At 52.5% G+C, this 18,271-nt stretch overlaps 1 protein-coding gene across 1 annotated transcript; it reads right to left on the bottom strand.

The window, feature by feature from the left end:
• Nucleotides 1-2,495: 2,495 nt before the first annotated feature.
• On the bottom strand, nucleotides 2,496-16,448 carry ORAI1 (ORAI calcium release-activated calcium modulator 1). Its single transcript, XM_046025423.1, has 2 exons — nucleotides 15,891-16,448; nucleotides 2,496-3,677 (listed from the first exon to the last, which is right to left on the bottom strand). Exons 1-2 carry the CDS (start codon nucleotides 16,188-16,190, stop codon nucleotides 3,069-3,071), a joined length of 909 nt encoding a protein of 302 aa, XP_045881379.1. The 5' UTR covers nucleotides 16,191-16,448; the 3' UTR covers nucleotides 2,496-3,068.
• Nucleotides 16,449-18,271: the final 1,823 nt, after the last annotated feature.

Raw genomic sequence — 18,271 nt, 5'->3', positions numbered from 1 at the left:
TGTCTGAAATACAAAGAAAACTGAGATTAAAGAGAGAGTGTCCTATAACTACAGTGCTTCCCTGAGCTGCCTAGGTTTGAGTACCCGGGGTGTTAAAAACAGATTCTAGGGGCGCCTGAATGGCTCAGTGGGTTAAGCCTCTGCCTTCAGCTCAGGTCATGATCTCAGGGTCCTGGGATCGAGCCCCGCATCGGGCTCTCTGCTCAGCAAGGAGCCTGCTTCCTCCCTCTCTGTGCCTGTCACTCTACCTACCTGTGATCTCTGTCAATCAAATAAATTAAAATCTTTAAAAAATTAAAAAAAAATAGATTCTAGAGGCGCTTGGATGGCTCAGTCGGTTAAACGTCCAACTGCTGATTTTGGCTCGGGTCATATCTCAGGGTCATGAGATTGAGCCTATCATAGGGCTCTGCATTGGATGTGGAGCCTGCTTACGATTCTCTCTCCCTCTGCCCCTCCCCCACCCCAAATACAGATTCTAGATCTACCCAGACTAACTTTCCATGGGAAAGGCTTGGAAATCTTCATTTTACAAGCCAATCTGGTGACTCTTGACTTTAGGCAAGTTTAGGAAGAAACACCTGGCTAGAATCACAGGCTGGATATTACCGCAGCCAGCTCCCAGGTCTCTGCAGAAGCAGGGAGAGGGTGGGGAGGAGAATGCATGGAAGATGGCAAGGTCATCTCTGGGGAGCACTGGAGAGTTTCACACAGGGGCCCCTGCTCCCTACTACTCAGTCCCAGTTAGGGGGCCATCCAGGCCACTTAGGAGGTGGGTCCTGGTATGTGTGATGCAGGATAGAGGCAAGAAGCTACAACAGGAGAAAAAGGTCCTCTATCCCACTCAGCACACCAAGCTGCTATTAGCATGTCCAAGTTTGCACAGGATAAGAACTTAAGGCCACACTTTCCCCCAACCAACCTTCACTTCGGTCAGAGGACTTTGTTTTTATAAAACCACAATCTGTATTGGGTTTCTGGGACCATGGGGGAGGCCAGGGAAGTAACGTAAACAAAGCTGGCCTGGTGTGAGACAAGAGGGAGTGGTGGGGACTATGGCAAACACATCTCCTGGGGGAAGAGGGTGGTTACAACTCCACTCCTTCTCGCTGTTGCTCTTTGAGAAGGTGGGATCAGTGCTGCTGCGGCTGGACCTTCTAATTTCTTAACCAAAGACAGAATCCGCATGTAAGATTTTTGTGAGAGCCTGGGCTCTGAGCCAGACTTTCCAGGTTCAAATTCTGGCCAATTACTTACCCTCTCTGGGCATCAATTTTTGCCATCTGCAAAACAGGATAAATTTTCCTGCCAAGACACACACCCTGATTATAATTGCAGGAAAGCATCGGGGAAACCAGACTGAGGTAGCATTCTACAAAACCACAGGTCTGGACTCCAAAAATGTTGATGTTCAAAAGGACAAGGAAAGGCTGTTCCAAATTTAAAGCAACTAAAGAGACATGACAAGTGAATGCAATGCACGAGCCCGATGGGAAAAATCATGGCTAGAAAGGACACGATCAGGACAAGTGGAAAATATTCAGGAGTACTGGGTCAATGTCAAATTTCCTGAATCTGATCAGCAAATTGAGGTTAGGGAGAAGAACGTCCTCTCCTTGGTTTGAGGAGGAAGCATTTAGGCATGAAGGATGATATCTGCAACTAAAGCACGTGGGCTCGGGAGAGAGAGAGACATCTCATCTTCCTCCGTCACAGCTACGGTATTTGTGATTCTCCTACTTGCTGAGGTCAAACAGGCACCACTCTGCCTTCTTGTCTCAGCCTTCCCAAACAGGCGTCCTTTCACCGTCTGGTTAGGGCCCCATTTTTCACATCTGGTGCTTTTTGTTGGTGATTTTGCTGCTTTTTAAAAAATTTTTTATTTTTATTTTAAGGAGGCTCCATGCCCAACACGGGACTTGAACTACATGGCTCTGAGATCAAGACTCACACAGTCCACCAACTGAGCCAGCCAGGCGCCCCAGTGATTTTGCTATTTAAAAAGAAGGCAGTGGGGCACCTGGCTGGCTCATTCGGTGGAGCGTGCAACTCTGGGTCTCGGGGTTCTGAGTTCAAGCCCCACATTGGGTGCAGAGATTACTTAAAAAAAAAAAAAATCTTTAAGAAGAAGGCAGGGAGTGCCTTACAGATAAAAGGCCTTTTGGAAAAGCTTCCTTTAGGTACAAGTTCCTGTGCTGTGAGCCAAGAGTGAGTAAGGTGTCTTTAAACAGAAATGCACATAGGGGTGCCTGGCTGGCTCAGTCAGTCAAGCATGCAACTCTCAGTCTCAGGGTTGTTGAGTCTAAGCCCCATGCTGTGTGCAGAGATTGCTTAAAAACTGAAAACAAAAACAGAAACACATAAAACAAGGTTACCTACTGCACGCCTATAAGACAAAGGCTTGTAGGAACCTAACCCCACAGGAGCAATGGTTCGACACCAGCTAATTCCTAGAACACAACTGCTGTAGATGACAAGAACTGACAATCTAGGTATTTCAGTTACTATTCATGCAACTTTTTCAGAGGTCTGAAAATTTTCAAAATCAAATGTTAAAAAGTGGGGTTTTTTTTGCATAGAGGCTCCCCTGATTGGAGCACTGGAGAAGTACCAGCAGGCAGTCCAGACCCAACAAATACACACACAGGAGGTGTCCCTTATGAATATATTTCTGTGCGCGCACACACGCACGCACACGCACGCACACGCACACACACACATACACACATGACACTGAACGGGGCAGGGGGTGGTCAAGACAGAAAAGACAAGAAGCATCAAGTGGCATGGACACACGGGAGGAGGAGGGACAAAGGGAGCGTCTGTCCCCACTCTGGCTCCCACCGGTGGCCTCCTACCGGGAGGTGAGCCCAAAGCTGGAAGAACAGGAAAGTCTCAAAGTGCAGTCGTTTCTCTTAAAAAAAATAAAAGCCTCTTCCCTCCACTCTCTGCCCCTGGACAAAAGCCCAATCCCCAGAGCTGGCTGGCTGTCCTCAAGGCTGGGGCAGGACGAGGTCGTGGAGAGCGGCATCAGGCCAGAGATCTGCAGAGCCCGGGCCCACAAGGGCTTATGCGTAGTGACCGGCGGGCGTCAGGGGGTGATCCCCTCTGTGGTCCAGCTGGTCCTGCAGGCGGGCGAACTCGGCCAGCTCGTTGAGCTCCTGGAACTGCCGGTCCGTCTTATGGCTGACCAGTGAGCGGTAGAAGTGGACAGCAAAGACGATAAAGACCAGGCCGAAGGGGACCATGATGGTGGTGGAGGCGATGGCGGCAGCCTGGCCCGGGGTGATGCCGCCCGTGCTGCCGTTGACGCTGGCCACCACACCGCCAGCTGTGGGCTTGCTGGTGGGCCGGGGCTGCCCCGGCTGCTTCTTGAGGGGCAAGAACTTGACCCAGCAGAGCAGCACGACCTCGGCCAGGAAGAGCAGCGTGCCGATGACGGTGGAGAAGGCCCAGGCCAGCTCGATGTGGCGGTGCATGCGCTCATGGGGTGACTCCTTGACCGAGTTGAGGTTGTGCACGTTGCTCACCGCCTCGATGTTGGGCAGGATGCAGGTGCTGATCATGAGCGCAAACAGGTGCACGGCCACCAGCACCGTGGTGCAGGCACTGAAGGCGATGAGCAGCCCCGGCGGGTAGTCATGGTCGGCGTCCAGCTGTACCTCCACCATCGCCACCTGGGGGGTAGGGGAGAGGCGGGCTGAGTGCCGGGGCCCTCATGGCCCCCCTCCCATCAAGCTCTTGGACCCTGGGCAAAGTATCTGGCCTCTTGGGGCCTCAGTTTTCCTTCTCTGTATAGTGGGGGTAATAGGACCCACTCACTCAGGGCTGAGAGTCCTAGTGAAGACAGCAGGTCTGGAGCCCAGGCTGCTGGATCTGAATCCTTGCAAGCCACATGTCCTGGGAAAGTCACAGAGCCTCTCCTGAGCTCCAACGTCTTTATTTGTAAAACCGAGATATCCCATCCTAGTTCACAGGATTATTTCCACGATTAAATGAGTCCCCGGTACATGGAAAACATCTCCCCCACGGTCACCGCTGCTCCTAACACCCAGCTAGCTATTCAAACCCAACTACCACTAACAGTTAAGACAGTAAGTTTGACGGATATTTTACTCAGATACAACTTAATTTAAAAAAAAAAAGAAAGAAAAAAAGAAAAGAAAGAAAGAGCAGCAGCAGCAACCACGAACCACTGTCTCTGCTGGCCCCACGTCCATTCCCTAGCACAGGCTTCTCCTTCATGCCCTGCTCCAGGCACAAGGAGAGGGGTGGGGTAGAGAGAGGAGACCCTCCCAGGTCAGGCCAGGCCCCTTCTGAGAACACAGTGCACCAACCAACAAGGAACGCAGAAGCTTCCTAGAAGACACAGAGCCCAGTGCTGCTGCAGTGTGGCTGGCAAGCCCTGGGGCCATCTCCTCCCCTAGCCCCACTAGCCCCCACTCTGGGCCCCGGGCCCCACAGCTGACGCACTAGCTGCTTCCCAGTTCCTGGAGATGTGCAGACCCAGGGTCATCAGGGACACGTTGTGGGCCTTCCACCTGCTGCTTCTCACCTGGGCTTTGCAAATCACCCCCATGTGAAGGAGGCAGCTCATCAGATCTGGGCCAGGAAGAGCGGGCAGTGGGCACAGTGCCAGGGTCTTCCTGCCCGGGTTGGAGGGACTGGGGCAGCAAGTGCCAATGACAATACCGTCAAGCATACTGACCATTCTTCATACAGCGTTTGCTATGTATGCAGCAGGCTGAGTGGGGGAGGACCAATGCTGAGATGTATCCCCTAGCCCCCGTACCAGCTACCCTAACCCCTCCTTACTCCTGGGAGAGGGTGGGCTCTTTCTTACCCCACTAGCTAGCTCTCCTTCTCCCTGAATGCCTGGCCCTGTCTGCTTTCACTTCTTATGCCTTATTTTTTTTTTTTAAAGATTTATTTATTGGACAGATAGAGATTACAAGTAGGCAGAGAGGCAGGCAGAGAGAGAGAAGGAAGCAGGCTCCCAGCTAAGCAGAGAGCCCGATGTGGGGCTCGATCCCAGGACTCTGGGATCATGACCTGAGCTGAAGGCAGAGGCTTTAACCCACTGAGCCACCCAGGTGCCCCTTCTTATGCCTTTCTGTACCCTTCCTTTGGCCTGGAAAGACCGTGTGGGCCCGTGGTTGGGAGCATGGGCTCTAGAGCCATGCTGCCTGGCTTTGAACCTTGACCCCTCTGCCCTCTCTTGGGCTATAAGGCTCCGGGGCAAGCTGCTTCAACTTTCTGGGCCTTGGTTTCCTTATCTGTAAAATGGGAGTAATGGTACACGATCAGAGGATTGCTGTGAGGACGAAGTTGGTTGTAAGATACTTAGGCCCATGGAAAATACTTTGAGCCTGGCCCAGAGTAAACACTCAATGAAAGTGAGCTTTATTATTATTTTTCAGCTTAGAAACCTCATCTCCAAATCCACTATCTCTACATGGAATCCTCTGGGGTTTCCACCCTCCTGCTGGAGAGCTACACTTGGGATGTCAGAACAGCAAGGCCAAAGTGGGGGGCCTAAGTTCTGGCTCCAGAACCACTCCTGCTCCCTTGTTTGACCCTGGTTGAAACCCTCCCCTCTTGTCTGTAAGAGGAGGGACGTGGCGAGATGCAGGTCTCAGGCTAGAGCTGACATGCGGTCTGACCCCTTTGAGAATCTGGTGAAAATCACGATACACCCTCCTTAGAATGTTCAGGTGTATATATACACACTCACAGGACTCTGCAGACAATTTCAATGAGATTCACAGACTTCTGCCCTACGCTTGTTGCAACGGATGACCACATGAACAGTTCAGCCCAGGAGTTCACAAACAACTCCTACAAACCCGGGGCAGTGCCGTCAGGATATCAACTGTTTTTTAAGATCACTGGTGGCCTAATGCCAATCCTGAGAATTCTTAGTCCCCACGTGTGAAGGCAGACCACCAGGGCACAAGGAGTTAAGGGACACATCCCAAGGCCCCCTGGTCTCTGTCACCAGGCCTGCTGCCCACGCTGGAAAAGGGGGGCACCCTCTAGCAACGCATGCCTCCGGCCACCACCTCCCCACCCCCAGCACTTCCTCTTCCTGTTTTGGCCTGCTGCCCCAGAACCTGAAACCAGAGAAAGGACAAGCAGGAGAGCCCGCTGCTTGGCTGCCCCATGTCCCCTGGCTAAATTTATTCACTTTCTGGAAATGTCCGGACGCATTAGTTCTGTCAGGCCCTGACCTGAGCACTGGGGGGGCACACAGAGGTAACTGTTCCCTTACAGAACAGATGGTGTCTTCTCTACATAGCCGAGAAGAATGAATGGGTTCCTTCACTTCCAAAGCTCGTGGGTGACCCTGGACAGGTGTTTCAACCTCTCTGTGCTGCATCTATAAAACGGGCCCATTTATGGTTGTTATAAGGATTCAACAGGCTGAAGAATATAAAATCCTTAGAACAGGACCTGGTGTATCGTAAGCTTAATAAAGTCTCCATGATTATGAGCCACATCATTATTTTTTTTTTAAGATTTTATTTATTTATTTGACAGAGATCACAAGTAGGCAGAGAGGCAGGCAGAGAGAGAGGAGGAAGCAGGCTCCCCACTGAGCAGAGAGCCCAATGCGGGGCTCGATCCCAGGACCCCGCGACCATGACCCGAGCCGAAGGCAGAGGCCCTAACCCACTGAGCCACCCAGGAGCCCCACATCATTATTATTCTTTTACAAATGAGGAAACAGTCCCAGAGAGGTGCGGTCAGCTGTCCCAGAGGTTGTCCCAAAGGTCACTGCGAGCGGGAGCTCTGAACTCAAGTAGGAATGCTCTTCCCGTCAGGATGCTGCAACTGATCGAATGTTTATGTTCCCTCTAAATTCACACCTTAAAATCCTAACCCTGACTTGATGGCACTAGGACGCGGGGCTTCTGGGAGGTGATGAGGACACAGGATGGAGCCCTCTGAGCAGGATCAGTGCCCTTGAAAAAAAAAAAAGAGAGAGAGCCTGGAGAGCCCCCTGCCCCTCCTGGGACAGGAGGGGCACCGTGAGTAGACAGCAGCAGTGAGTCAGGAAGCCAGTCCCTCAACAGATCCTGAATCTGCCACCACCTTGATCTTGGACTTCCAGCCTCCAGAAGTGGGAGGAAATAAATGTCTGTTGTTCAGAAGCCCCCCAGTCTGCCCAGACGGATGTAGTCGCTGAGGAGACTGATAGATGAGGTCTTGACGTGTAAACATTTAACACAGGGCCAGACCACAGGAGGTACTCAATAAATTTTAGTTGAAAAGAAAAGCAGGCGGCTTGAAGCAGAAGAGAAATAGCCCAGGGCTGTCTGGCTGGCTCAGTTGGTAGAAAATACGGCTCCTGACCTCGGGTCCTGAGTTCAAGGTCCACGCTGGGTATAGAAATTGCTTAAATAAATACAATTTTAAAAAAGAAAAAAGAAGGGGCGCCTGGGTGGCTCAGTGGGTTAAAGCCTCTGCCTTTGGCTCAGGTCATGATCCCGGGGTCCTGGGATTGAGCCCCACATCAGGCTCCCTGCTCGGTGGGAGGCCTGCTTCTCCCTCTCCTGCTCCCCCTACTTGTGTTCCCTCTTTCTCTCTCTCTCTGTCAAATAAATAAATAAAATCTGTTTAAAAAAAAAGGGGGGCAGAGAAAAAAGAACAACCCCTGGACACCATCCACTCAGGCTGGAGAGAACGGACGGATACCATGGGCCAAGGTTCTGGCCTCCAAGATGGGTAAGGAGGTCAGATCCCCACTCCGAACTGAGTCTGCCCCAGCTCCAAACTGGGGCATAAGGAAAGAGTGTGCCCCAAAACCACACTGGGCCAGATGGCTACCTTGGCAGGACAGAGACCATCCTTTCCATACCATTTGTCAAACTCACAGGATCCAGGACGAGAAATCACAGCTACCGGGACATACCTGGCCTGGGGGACCCCAGAACCTGCCAGCCCTCCCTGGTCTTGATCTGGGGAAAGGCTAGGCACAGCAAAGCCTGAAACGCTGGGCACTCCAAGGAAGAGGAAAGGCCCTGATGCCAAGCTCTGCAGGAAACCGCATCACCCTTATCAGCCCCGACAATTCCTGGGACTTTGACCATACAGGTTGGCTGTGTGTACCGTTCCCGCACCGGGGACCAAGTTCAGCGCAATGGGGTTGCAGAAAGATATAATGTGGCGAAGGAACAGATGGCAAGCATCTCGGATCCTGATAAGAACCATTCACAGCAACACAAGCCACTGTTTTTTCCAGAATGCTTCCCTCTTGGGAAATCCCCCCACATACATAGAGAAGAAAGTCAAGGGGGCTGTGGAATCCCGCAGGTGACCCCCAGGGCCCCAGCTGAGTCGCAGAGAGATCCAATCAGATCAGATTGCAAACAGCTTTGCAAGGTAAATATAGCCAGAGTGCCGGTCTGTCAACCCAAAATAAACAGCTCCCAGGCAGCCAAGGGCCTGCTTGAACCTCACCACATGGGGCCTAAAGGGATAGGAAGGACGAGAGACTGCCAGCCCCACCGCACATTGGTCCCTGGACCCCGCACAGGGGCCACTGGGATGCCAATTTTTAAGCATGAGCCAAGAGGAGGACCATGTGATTCTGCAACGGGTGGGGCCTGGCTGGCCTTGCCAAGCATTTGCCTGCTACGCCCGAATGCCAACCACCTCGCCTCACTCCTGCTTGGCTCCATGGAGACCCCTGCCACCTGGCGCCTGGAAGTCCGGGCCCTTCGGAGGCAGCCCTCCCGTGCCTGGCCCGACCCCAGCGTCCACAGTTGGGAGACCCAACTGTCCTTTCCAAGCCTGGGCTTCACTGTTCACTCTTTTAGGAGAGGGGGTGGCCGCAGCCTGGAACACGAGGGCCGCCAAGCAGTCACCCAGGGTCACCGGGAGCTGTCTAAGCCTGCCGGCCCGTCCTCAAATGCAAACCATCTATTAAGAGATGATCGAGGCCTAGACTAGTGGTTTACAAATTCTTTTGACCACTATAGTCCGGTACTCCAAATGTTTCTATAAATAGATACACGTTTATAAAAGAAACAAAAGTTTCCCCAAACAATACTTCTCCTGAAAGGCCACCGATAGAGACTATCCTTACAACAAGCAATGCCCGCTGCTCTTTTGTTCCGTTCATTTAAAAAAAAAAAAAAAAAGGGTGGTTGCAAATCACTAAATTTATGTCATAAGCCAAACAGTTGAACCTGCAGGTTCTGGGGAGGACAGACAGGCCTAGGCCTCCCGGACATCTAGCTAATTCCAACTTCCCCAGGTTTTACCTTCCAAGAGTCACCTCCAGCTCTGCACCCTGGGGCCTCCCAGGTGAGGCCAGGACGCCCACTGGTGGGAAATGGGTATCGTCAAAGGCTCCCCAACTACCACAATTACCAAACCTGTTCTAAAGACGGTATTACACGACTTGTCCCCACCCCACCCCCCCGGCCCCGCTCTTAGTTCCCTGTTTCCCCAGCATTCAGCACTGGGGCTACACTCTGTGGCTGTTTTCGAGCTAAAATGGCAGAACTGAGGGGCGCCTGGGTGGCTCAGTTAAGCATCAGCCTTCAGCTCAGATCATGATCCCGGGGGTCCTGGGATCAAGTCCCAAATCAAGTCCCACATCCAGCTCCTTGCTCAGTGGGAAGCCTGTTTCTCCCTCTGCCTACTGCTCCCCCTCCCTGTGCTCTCTCCCTCTCTCACAAATAAAGAAATAAAATATTTAGGGGTGCCTCGGTAGCTCAGTGGGTTAAGCCTCTGCCTTTGGCTGAGGTCCTGATCTCAGGGTCCTGGGATCGAGCCCCGCATCAGGCTCTCTGCTCAGCGGGGAGCCTGCTTCTTCCTCTCTCTCTGCCTGCCTCTCTGCCTGCTTGTGATCTCTGTCAAATAAATAAATAAAATCTTTAAGGAATAAAAAATAAAATATTTAAAGTAAGTAAGTTAATTAATTAAATGGCAGAATGGAGTAGTTTACCATCAAGACTATGTGGCCTATAAAGCTGAAAGTATTTACTATTTGACCCTTAGAAAAAATTGGCTCATTTCTGGGTTAGACCAAGGCTCAAAAACCAAACAGGGCTGCTATCAAATCACAGTCCCACAAGATTCTCCTCTGAAGAAAGGAGTCTGTGGTCCTACCAGTCTGCGGCATTCTTTCTGGGGAGTATATTAAAGGCTACTCAAGGGGCACCTGGCTGGGTCAGTTGGTGGAACGTGTAGGGCTCTTGATCTCAGGGTTGTGGGTTCGAGCCCCAAGTTCGGTGTAGAGATTACTTAAAAATAAAATTTATTAAAGGCTACCCTGAAGTCCCATTAGTGAGAAACCTAGTGGCTTTTGCTCACAACTTTCTCGGCTTTACTTCTCCAAGGGACCCCACCCCAACTCCAAACACTGATTTCCATCATGCCACCTTGAGAAACTCTAGAATTCTCCTTTGCCAGCCCTGAACCCAACAACCAGCAGAACTCAACAAGGTTCCCAGATGAAAATTCCAGAAATTTCATGACAGGCACTTGTGAAGTTTTACAAAAGGCTTCTCAGCTAGGCAGGGAGCTCCCCCCGCCTTGGGGCATTCGACAAATTTCCATTTATAAACAGTCTGGAGTGCAAAACCCGACATCTGGAAGGATTCAAGGGCCCAGCTATCAACCAGCTATGGCAGCCAGAGGGCGGGCAAGTAGAAAGGGCTCCAAATCAGACCCACCAGTCCATGAATTCTACTAGCTGGGTATTTTAACCTCTATGTTTCCATAAAACTTAGGTTTTGGGGGGCGCCTGGGTGGCTCAGTGGATTAAGCCGCTGCCTTCGGCTCAGGTCATGATCTCAGGGTCCTGGGATCGAGCCCCGCATCGGGCTCTCTGCTCCGCAGGGAGCCTGCTTCCTCCTCTCTCTCTGCCTGCCTCTCTGCCTATTTGAGATCTCTCTCTCTGTCAAATAAATAAATAAAATCTTTAAAAAAAAAAAAAAAAAACTTAGGTTTTGGGTTTTTTTCTTAAGCTTTTGAGTTCTTTTTGTTTTGTATTGTTTTAAAGATCTTGTTTATTTGACAGAGAGGAAGAGAGACAGAGAGAGAGCACAAGCAGGGGCAGGTGCAGAGGGAGAGGGAAAAGCAGACTCTCCAATGAGCAGGGAGCCCTACTTGGGGCTCAATCCCAGGACCCCGGGATCACGACGCGAGCTAAAGACAGACGCTCAACGGACTGTGCCACCCAGGCGCCCCTTAGCTTTTGTTTTTGTTTTTAAAGATTTTATTTATTTATTTGAAAGAGAGAGAGAGCATGAGCGGGACGAGGGACAGAGGGAGAGGGAGAAGCGGATCCCCATTAAGTGCAGAGCATCCCGCCCTCCAGATCATGACCTGAGATGAAGTTAGATGCTGAACCGACTGAGACACCCAGGTGCCCTGAACCTTAGTTCTTCGATCTATAGTACATACCTTTAAGAGCTGATCTGAGGATTAAATAAGAATGAAAGAGAAGGGTCCAGGCTCACGTCTGGAAGTTAGTAAACAAGAACATCATCAGGATTATTCTAGAATTCATCATGTAACTCTTTCCCTTCCAAACCTTGCATGGCTCCCTACTGCCTACCTAAGAGTTCAGACTTTTGAAGCAGTCAGTCAAGGCCCTCCCCGTAACATCTTCCCTGCCTAGATTCAACTTTTTTTAGCTATTCCTTACACACTCACAACTCCAAGCTACACCAGCCCCGCTGCCTTTCCCTGAGACCCTAAATTTCTCATCTTTATAACTTTGTTCTCAACCCTTCCTCTAATCAGCGGGCTCTTCCCCATGCCCTAACTCTACCACCTCAAGGTTTAGCTGGAATCATATTCTTCTAGATCAGTTGACCCTTTTAGAGCAGTCCCATGAGAACAGGAGTGAGCGGGATTTCTGAAAACCTGGGCCAGGTACACCCTAAGTGCTTTGCAAATACTAACTCAAAGAATCTTCAGGGGCGCCTGGGTGGCTCAGTGGGTTAAAGTGTCTGCCTTCAGCTCAGGTCATGATCCCAGGCTCCTGGGATCGAGCCGTACATCCGGCTCCCTGCTCAGTCGGAAGCCTGCTTCTCCCTCTCCTACTCCCCCTGCTTGTGTTCCCTCTCTCGGTGAGTCTCTCTGTGTGTCAAATAAATAAATAAAATCTTTCAAAAGAAAAAAAAAAAAAGAATCTTCACACCAACCCTATGAGGTAGGTACTACTATTATCCCCATTCTACAGGTAAGGAAGCCCCAAGGCCCAGAGACATCAAAGAACTTTCCCAGGATCTCAAGGTTATAAGCAGCAGAGCTGGAATTTGAATCCAAGTTGTCTGGCTACAGAGTCCTCGCTCTTACTTTGCTCGGTCATACTGGACCCTCCCACCTCTGTCCTCCTACCACTCCGGTAAGCTCTCTTCCACAGCGACCGGGCTACACCAGGGTCACAGGGCTCTGCAGCTGACCAGCCAAGGAACCCTGGGCAAGTCCTTCACCTGGGACAAGCACCTACCCTTACCAGGTGGTATGAAGATCACAAGAGAAGGTACAAGTAAAACGCTTAGCACAATGTCTGGCCTATGGCAAGGACCCAGGCAACAAAACCAACGATTACTATTGGTAATCAGCCCTGTGAGCAGTGAGAGTAAGGTCTCCCTCATCTCCACGCCCCCTGAACTCTGAACATATCCCAGAGGCTCAATGCCTTACGGTTTCAGCTCTTCCCTCCAAGTGATGTTCACAAAAATTCCCAGCAACTTCTGAACCCAGCCCTGGAACCTGGGAACAAAAGGGTGCTCGCGGGCAGAGAACTTGAGGAAGGAGATAATCCAAAAATAATTGATCCCAGGTCGTGGAAAGCATTTTGTTTACGGCAGCAGGCTGACCTTCCCAATTATCTTCTGCTTAGGCTAACGTTACAGCCTGCCCTCCCCAGCAAACCAAGACTGCCTGTGGGTTCACCACCGTCCTGCAGGACACAGGGTTGGGCCAAGGGGGCCGCCTCTCACAGAGATAAATGGAGGCACAGATGACCCGAGTCACAGACCACAAGGGTACCCTCGGCTCAAGAACCACCTGCAGGAGATTGTGTCCTGCACACAGAGCCCCTGGTTTTGGAGTCTGGATGCTGAGCCCAGCAGGGGCCTGTTGCTTCTGGGAATGCCGTCAGGAGTGGGATTCTTGTCTGTAGAGTAGAGAGGGTCCAGCTAAGGTGTATATGGTCAGATCCCCCAAATTCCTCCATATCTTGTGGGCTCGGTCGGGACTCTGGATGAATCTTCAGGCAAGTCCATGGCACTGCAGGGAATGTCTCCCCTTTGTCCACATGAGAAAACGGGCTCCAGAGTATACAGCCACTTGTCTGAGAACCCACGGCCTATCTCCCCAGCACATCAGGGCAGCGGGCCAGGCCCTTCTGCCCACGAGCTGGGAGTCTCTCAATCCCCTCCAGGCTCTTGGGAGACCCTCCCTCAATCTCACCTGCTGAACAGGTGAGCCGGGCAGCCTTGCCAACTCTCCCACCCTCAGAGATCAGAGGTCACATCAGTGCGTCTCTGGTTTTCCAGGTCTCTAGGAAGGAAGCCCTCTGGGGGCAGGAAGTTGGTTGTGCTGACTCACGGGCCAAGGGAGGATAGTCCAGGAAATTCGCTCACTCTGTTTCCATGGTGCTGGGTCCGGTGGCACCCCCTTCTCTCAGAGGCTCACTCACAAGGCTGGGTGTCTGTCGTGGGGGCTGGGGCACACGCAGACCTGCCTGCCTCTCGGATCTGTCTGTCCACCCCAACTCCATTTCTCCCAGACTCACAGCAAACAGTTACCCTCTTGTAACTGCTTCCCCAGAATGGAGGCCATGATGGGGTTCAGCCCCTCCCTGCTGGAGGAACTTCGGGGAGTTCATCTGGGAGCCAGGAAGCCTTCTCCACCCTGACCAGGGAAAATAAAGGTCCCCTAGACACAAATCTGGGTGAGCCAAGGCCCACCCAATGCCACTGGATGCCCCTGCCTCCTGACTTCCTGCAGTGTTTTCAGCAAGAGGAAGAGTATTGTGTGATTAGGAGGCTGGCCTGGAGGACAAAGAGGGCTCCACAGGGCAGGAAAGTGCCACCCTTCAGATCCTCACTTCTCCTGGAGTGGGAAGGGGCCTGGGCAGCTAAGAATTTGACCCCAAGAAACAGGGGAACAGGTGTGCCACCATCTTAAACCCAGAGCACAGCTGTGGAAAGCTAATTGTGTCAGTCCCTTCCCCCTAACTGTTAACATTTTATTTTGCTTAACTTTCCTGCTCTCTCATTTCCTAGGACACCTGGTCCGAACATGTCCGTGGCTGGACACTAATCAGAACTTCATACGCCACAAAACGCCTAAGGGCCCAGGGCAGTTCTGGATGCCAGCAGACTCAGGTTCAAGTCCTGCTCTAGCAGACTAGCTGTACAGCGTGGGAAAACGCTGCGGCAAAACCACCTCAACAGGTGGTTGAGGAGTTAGTGTGAAAGTTCAGGGAACCTAAACAACACCTAGTACAGGGTGAATGATTGGTCAACGGTCAGCTAGTCTTAGAGATCCTTCAGGCAGAGGCAGAGACGGGTGTCCAAGGATTCGGGAGTGAGAGAACAGAATTCCATCCTATGACCTAAAGCAAAAACTAGTGTGCCACTCCCTTACACAAACACAGATCCTCTCATCCCCTCTCAAGGGCTTCCTCTATTTAATTCTTAAAGTCAGAGCTACTTCTAAGCAGCAGCCTTCATTTACTGATTCAGAAATCAAGATGCAGAGAGAAATGTGTCTGATGTCACACAGGCAACAAAGGGTGAGCCGGGTGAGCTCTGCCCCACCCCGCATCACTTGGCTTTTCCACTGAGGCCCAGTGTGCTCTGGGCCCACTCAGGGCTTCCGAAGAGTTGAAGCTCCACGGTCGGCCCACTTGTCTGTAGAACACAGCGAGAGTACTAGACACACTCCCAAGAAAACACTCCCTCCCTCAAGGCCAAGGGCTGAGCGCACTCACTGGGGAGGCAGGAGGGCTCCGGGCTAGAGACCTTGGGAGAGGAGGGCAGACCTCACTCACACAGGCAGGTGTCCCATAGTGATCACCACCAGTCGTTCTGCAGGCCCTGCTGTGGAAGACTCCAGGCCTGAGGGCACCCTTAGGACCACTTCCACGCCCAACCTGCAGCCTCGAGCTCCCCACCCTTCAGAGGCTTCTCACTCCAGCCTAGCCTGGCATGGGAAGAGGAACCTGTGCCTGACCCACGCCTCCAAATCAACTGAAAGCCCATTCAAGGGGAACATGTCCCACCCTCCTCCCCCGCACCCAGTGACTCAGTGGCAAGTTTCTGGAGAAGAAACTGAGAGCGGAGAGTGGTTTTCGAAACACTAGGCTGAGGCTCTCGGAAAATGCAGTGGGAGAAAGAGTGTCAGGAAATCCCCTCTACACTAGGTGATAAAAGGTCTTGGCCAATACCTTTCTGCCTCAAGTGTGGGGTCACAAGAAAGACAGCTCAGGGGTCCGACTCCTCCTCCCCACCTCCTGACACCTGCTCCCACAGAGATCAGACCCTTTACGTCCTTCCTTCCAACAACGTATGTTGTCCCTGAACATACGTGGGACTGTTTTCTTACAGATCTACTTCCAAGATTCTGCTGTGTCTCTCCACTTGCTGCATCAAAGTTGCCCATTCAAAGGCACCTGAGTTCCCCAACCTTGGACATTTGTCTGACACCCCATCTCCCACACCAGATGTCACTCGCCGCCCACCTCGTCTCAGGTCCAGTACCTCTGACCCCCTCCAGCGTCCCCGACACCTCTCACCCAGATCTTCCCCGCACCCCCAGCCCGCCCGGCGAGCTCCCTGTGGATCCCGTCGCGGCTGCTGAGGGAGCGTCCAGGACAGGAGAGGGGGCAGGGCAGGGAGGCCCGAGCTCACCATGGCGAAGCCGGAGAGCAAAGCAGAGGTCCGGCTGGAGGCTTTGAGCTTGGCGCGACTCAAGTAGAGCTTGCGCCAGGACAGCGCCTGCATCGAGTGCTCGTTGAGGCTCATCACCTCGGAGTAACTCTGACCGATCCAGTCCGGGTAGGTGACGGCGGCTGGCGGTGGCGGCGACCCCGGGGGCTCCCCGTCCCCGCTGCGGCGGCGGCTCCGGCGGCTGCCGCTGGTGGTGCTGCCGCCGCTGAGGGGAAGCTCGGGGCTGCTGCTGTTCGGGGGCGGGGCGGGCTCCGGATGCATGGAGCACGGTGCAAAGGCACGGGCCGGCCCGGGCTCCTGCGAAGGGAGCGGCCCCCACCCTCCGCCGCACCTCCGCCTCCGCCTGAGGCAGCCCCCGCCTGCCCGCTGCGCGGGCCGGGCTTTATGCGGCCGGCCGCCGAACACGAGAAGGAGGTCAAGGAAGCCGCTGCAACTCCAGCTCGCAGGCCCGCCGCGCCGCTCGCACAAGCCGGGGGCCGCCCCGACGCGAGCCTGCGCGCAAGCCAGCGTCCAAGATTCCCTGCCGGGACCCTCGGCGCGCGCCACGATTGGCCGCCGCCTGGGGTTGATTAGCATGTGCCCCGGCCCCTTCCTAACACCCCGCCCACGAGGAGGTGGGCGGTGCACGGGCGAGTCATGTGACTCCTATCCTCGGAAGGCACCGCCCACCGTCTCGGGCGAAGCTCTGCGAGCCTTCGCCGGCTCTTCCTGGAAGCTCTCCAGGCCCCCAGGCCCTCGCTGGGTTCCGGGCTGGTAGCGCCTCCCAACTCCTCAGCTGCTCTAATGGCCCTTCGCCCGGAGCTCGAGCTCCTGGGTCGGGGCGCCTAAGGTCACTTCTTGGCTCCTCTTGAGGCCCATTCCCCCTTGGAACCATGTGGCTGAAAAGTCTGGGGGGATAGAGCAGGCTGAGATCCAGAGTTCGTTCAGTCTGTGCTTAACTGAGCAATGAATGACCTGATGCCGACCCTGTTCTGATCGCTGAGAGGAGCGTGGGGGTCAAGATCCCCAGGACAAAATCCCCTGCATTCGTGGAGTAAATTTTAATAGTTTTGGTGATAAATGTGTAGAAAAAATAAAGCAGGCTCATGAGGATGAGTAGTGCAGGGGTTGCTATTTGTAAAGACGTACTTATTTGAGAGAGAGGGGCCTCGATCTCACGACCCTGAGTTGACCACCCTATGGAAACCCAGAGTCAGATGCCTAACATACTGGGCCACACAGGCGCCCCGTGGGGGTTGTAATTTTACTTTTAGAATGCTCGGGACGGATTTTTTGGTCTGGTTTGTTCAGTTTGTTCACTTAATGGTTGTGTAATGGCTGTGTAATAGTCCCAATATTCTTTGAATGAATGAATGAATGTTCAGACCCATTCGGCAAGTGTTTACTGAGCACCTTTTAAAAGTGCGAGGCTAAGGGATTTTGGGGAAACAGTAACCTTCATGGACTCATATTTTAGTGGGGACAATAGGCAATAAATAACTAAGTTTACACTTTTCTGACTTGGTCACATCTGAGATGACACGCGAACCAGCGATGCAAAGAGCCAGGAAACTGCCTTCCAGGGGAAGGGAACGGAGAGTGCAAAGACCCTGACGCAGCAGTATCTGGCTGCTGGAGCATTAGGATGGCGATTTAGCTGGGCAATAGTGGAGGGCAGAGGTGAGGTGGGGTTAGAGTACTAGGCTTAGGACTGTCCCTTAGAATGTGAGCTCCAGAGGGGGCAGGGACGTTTACTGGCGGTTTCACAACTCTACCAGTATCTAGAATAGCGCTTGGCACATAGACTGCGTTCAGGAAGCATCTGTTGAATGAATAAGTGTGGGAGAGACAGGAATGAGTGAAACTCGTAATTAGCCCAGTCATATCAGAAGCATGAGCCATTCCAGGTCAGCGATGGTGAAATTTAACTCTTATCACCACTAGAGAGCGCCCCTCCACTCCCCCACGTTATGGAATAAACCTGAAGGCCCCTTCCTCCCCAAAGTCCATGGGATTCCTCAGAGGACTTTTTGGGAGTTTTCGTAAAGACTAGGCAAGTTGGAATTTGAAATCTTCCCTCACTGGGCTTGTTTCTTGGGTGGCCTTTGTACTTATTACTCCTTCTACTTAATCAAGTGTGTTCAAATACCATCTCCAAAGAGAGACCTTCCCTTTCTGTCTAAAGTATCCCCATTTCACATTCTATCACCTCACCCTGTCTTACTTCTTTTGCAGTTCTGATTACCACAGTATCTGAAAGCACCAGTTTATTTATGTATTGACCTGTTTGCCCATGTCCCCGCACCCTGGCCAATGAGCACCCTGAGGCCAAAGTTCCTGTCTTTTTAAATCACTTCTCCAAC

This window comes from Meles meles, chromosome 12 (genome assembly GCF_922984935.1).
Source record: "Meles meles chromosome 12, mMelMel3.1 paternal haplotype, whole genome shotgun sequence".
Taxonomy (NCBI): Eukaryota; Metazoa; Chordata; class Mammalia; order Carnivora; family Mustelidae; genus Meles; species Meles meles.
Note: the sequence above shows the minus strand (reverse complement) of the source record. Positions and strands in the feature narration are given on the sequence as shown.

What these genes read in the sequence shown, in the direction of transcription:
- ORAI1 (XM_046025423.1), bottom strand. Translation starts at nt 16,190, where the DNA reads ATGCATCCGGAGCCCGCCCCGCCCCCGAACAGCAGCAGCCCCGAGCTT. An exon ending in TGCTCTCCGGCTTCGCCATG is followed by an intron (nt 3,678 to 15,890) that starts GTGAGCTCGGGC and finishes CCTACCCCCCAG; the next exon opens with GTGGCGATGGTGGAGGTACA.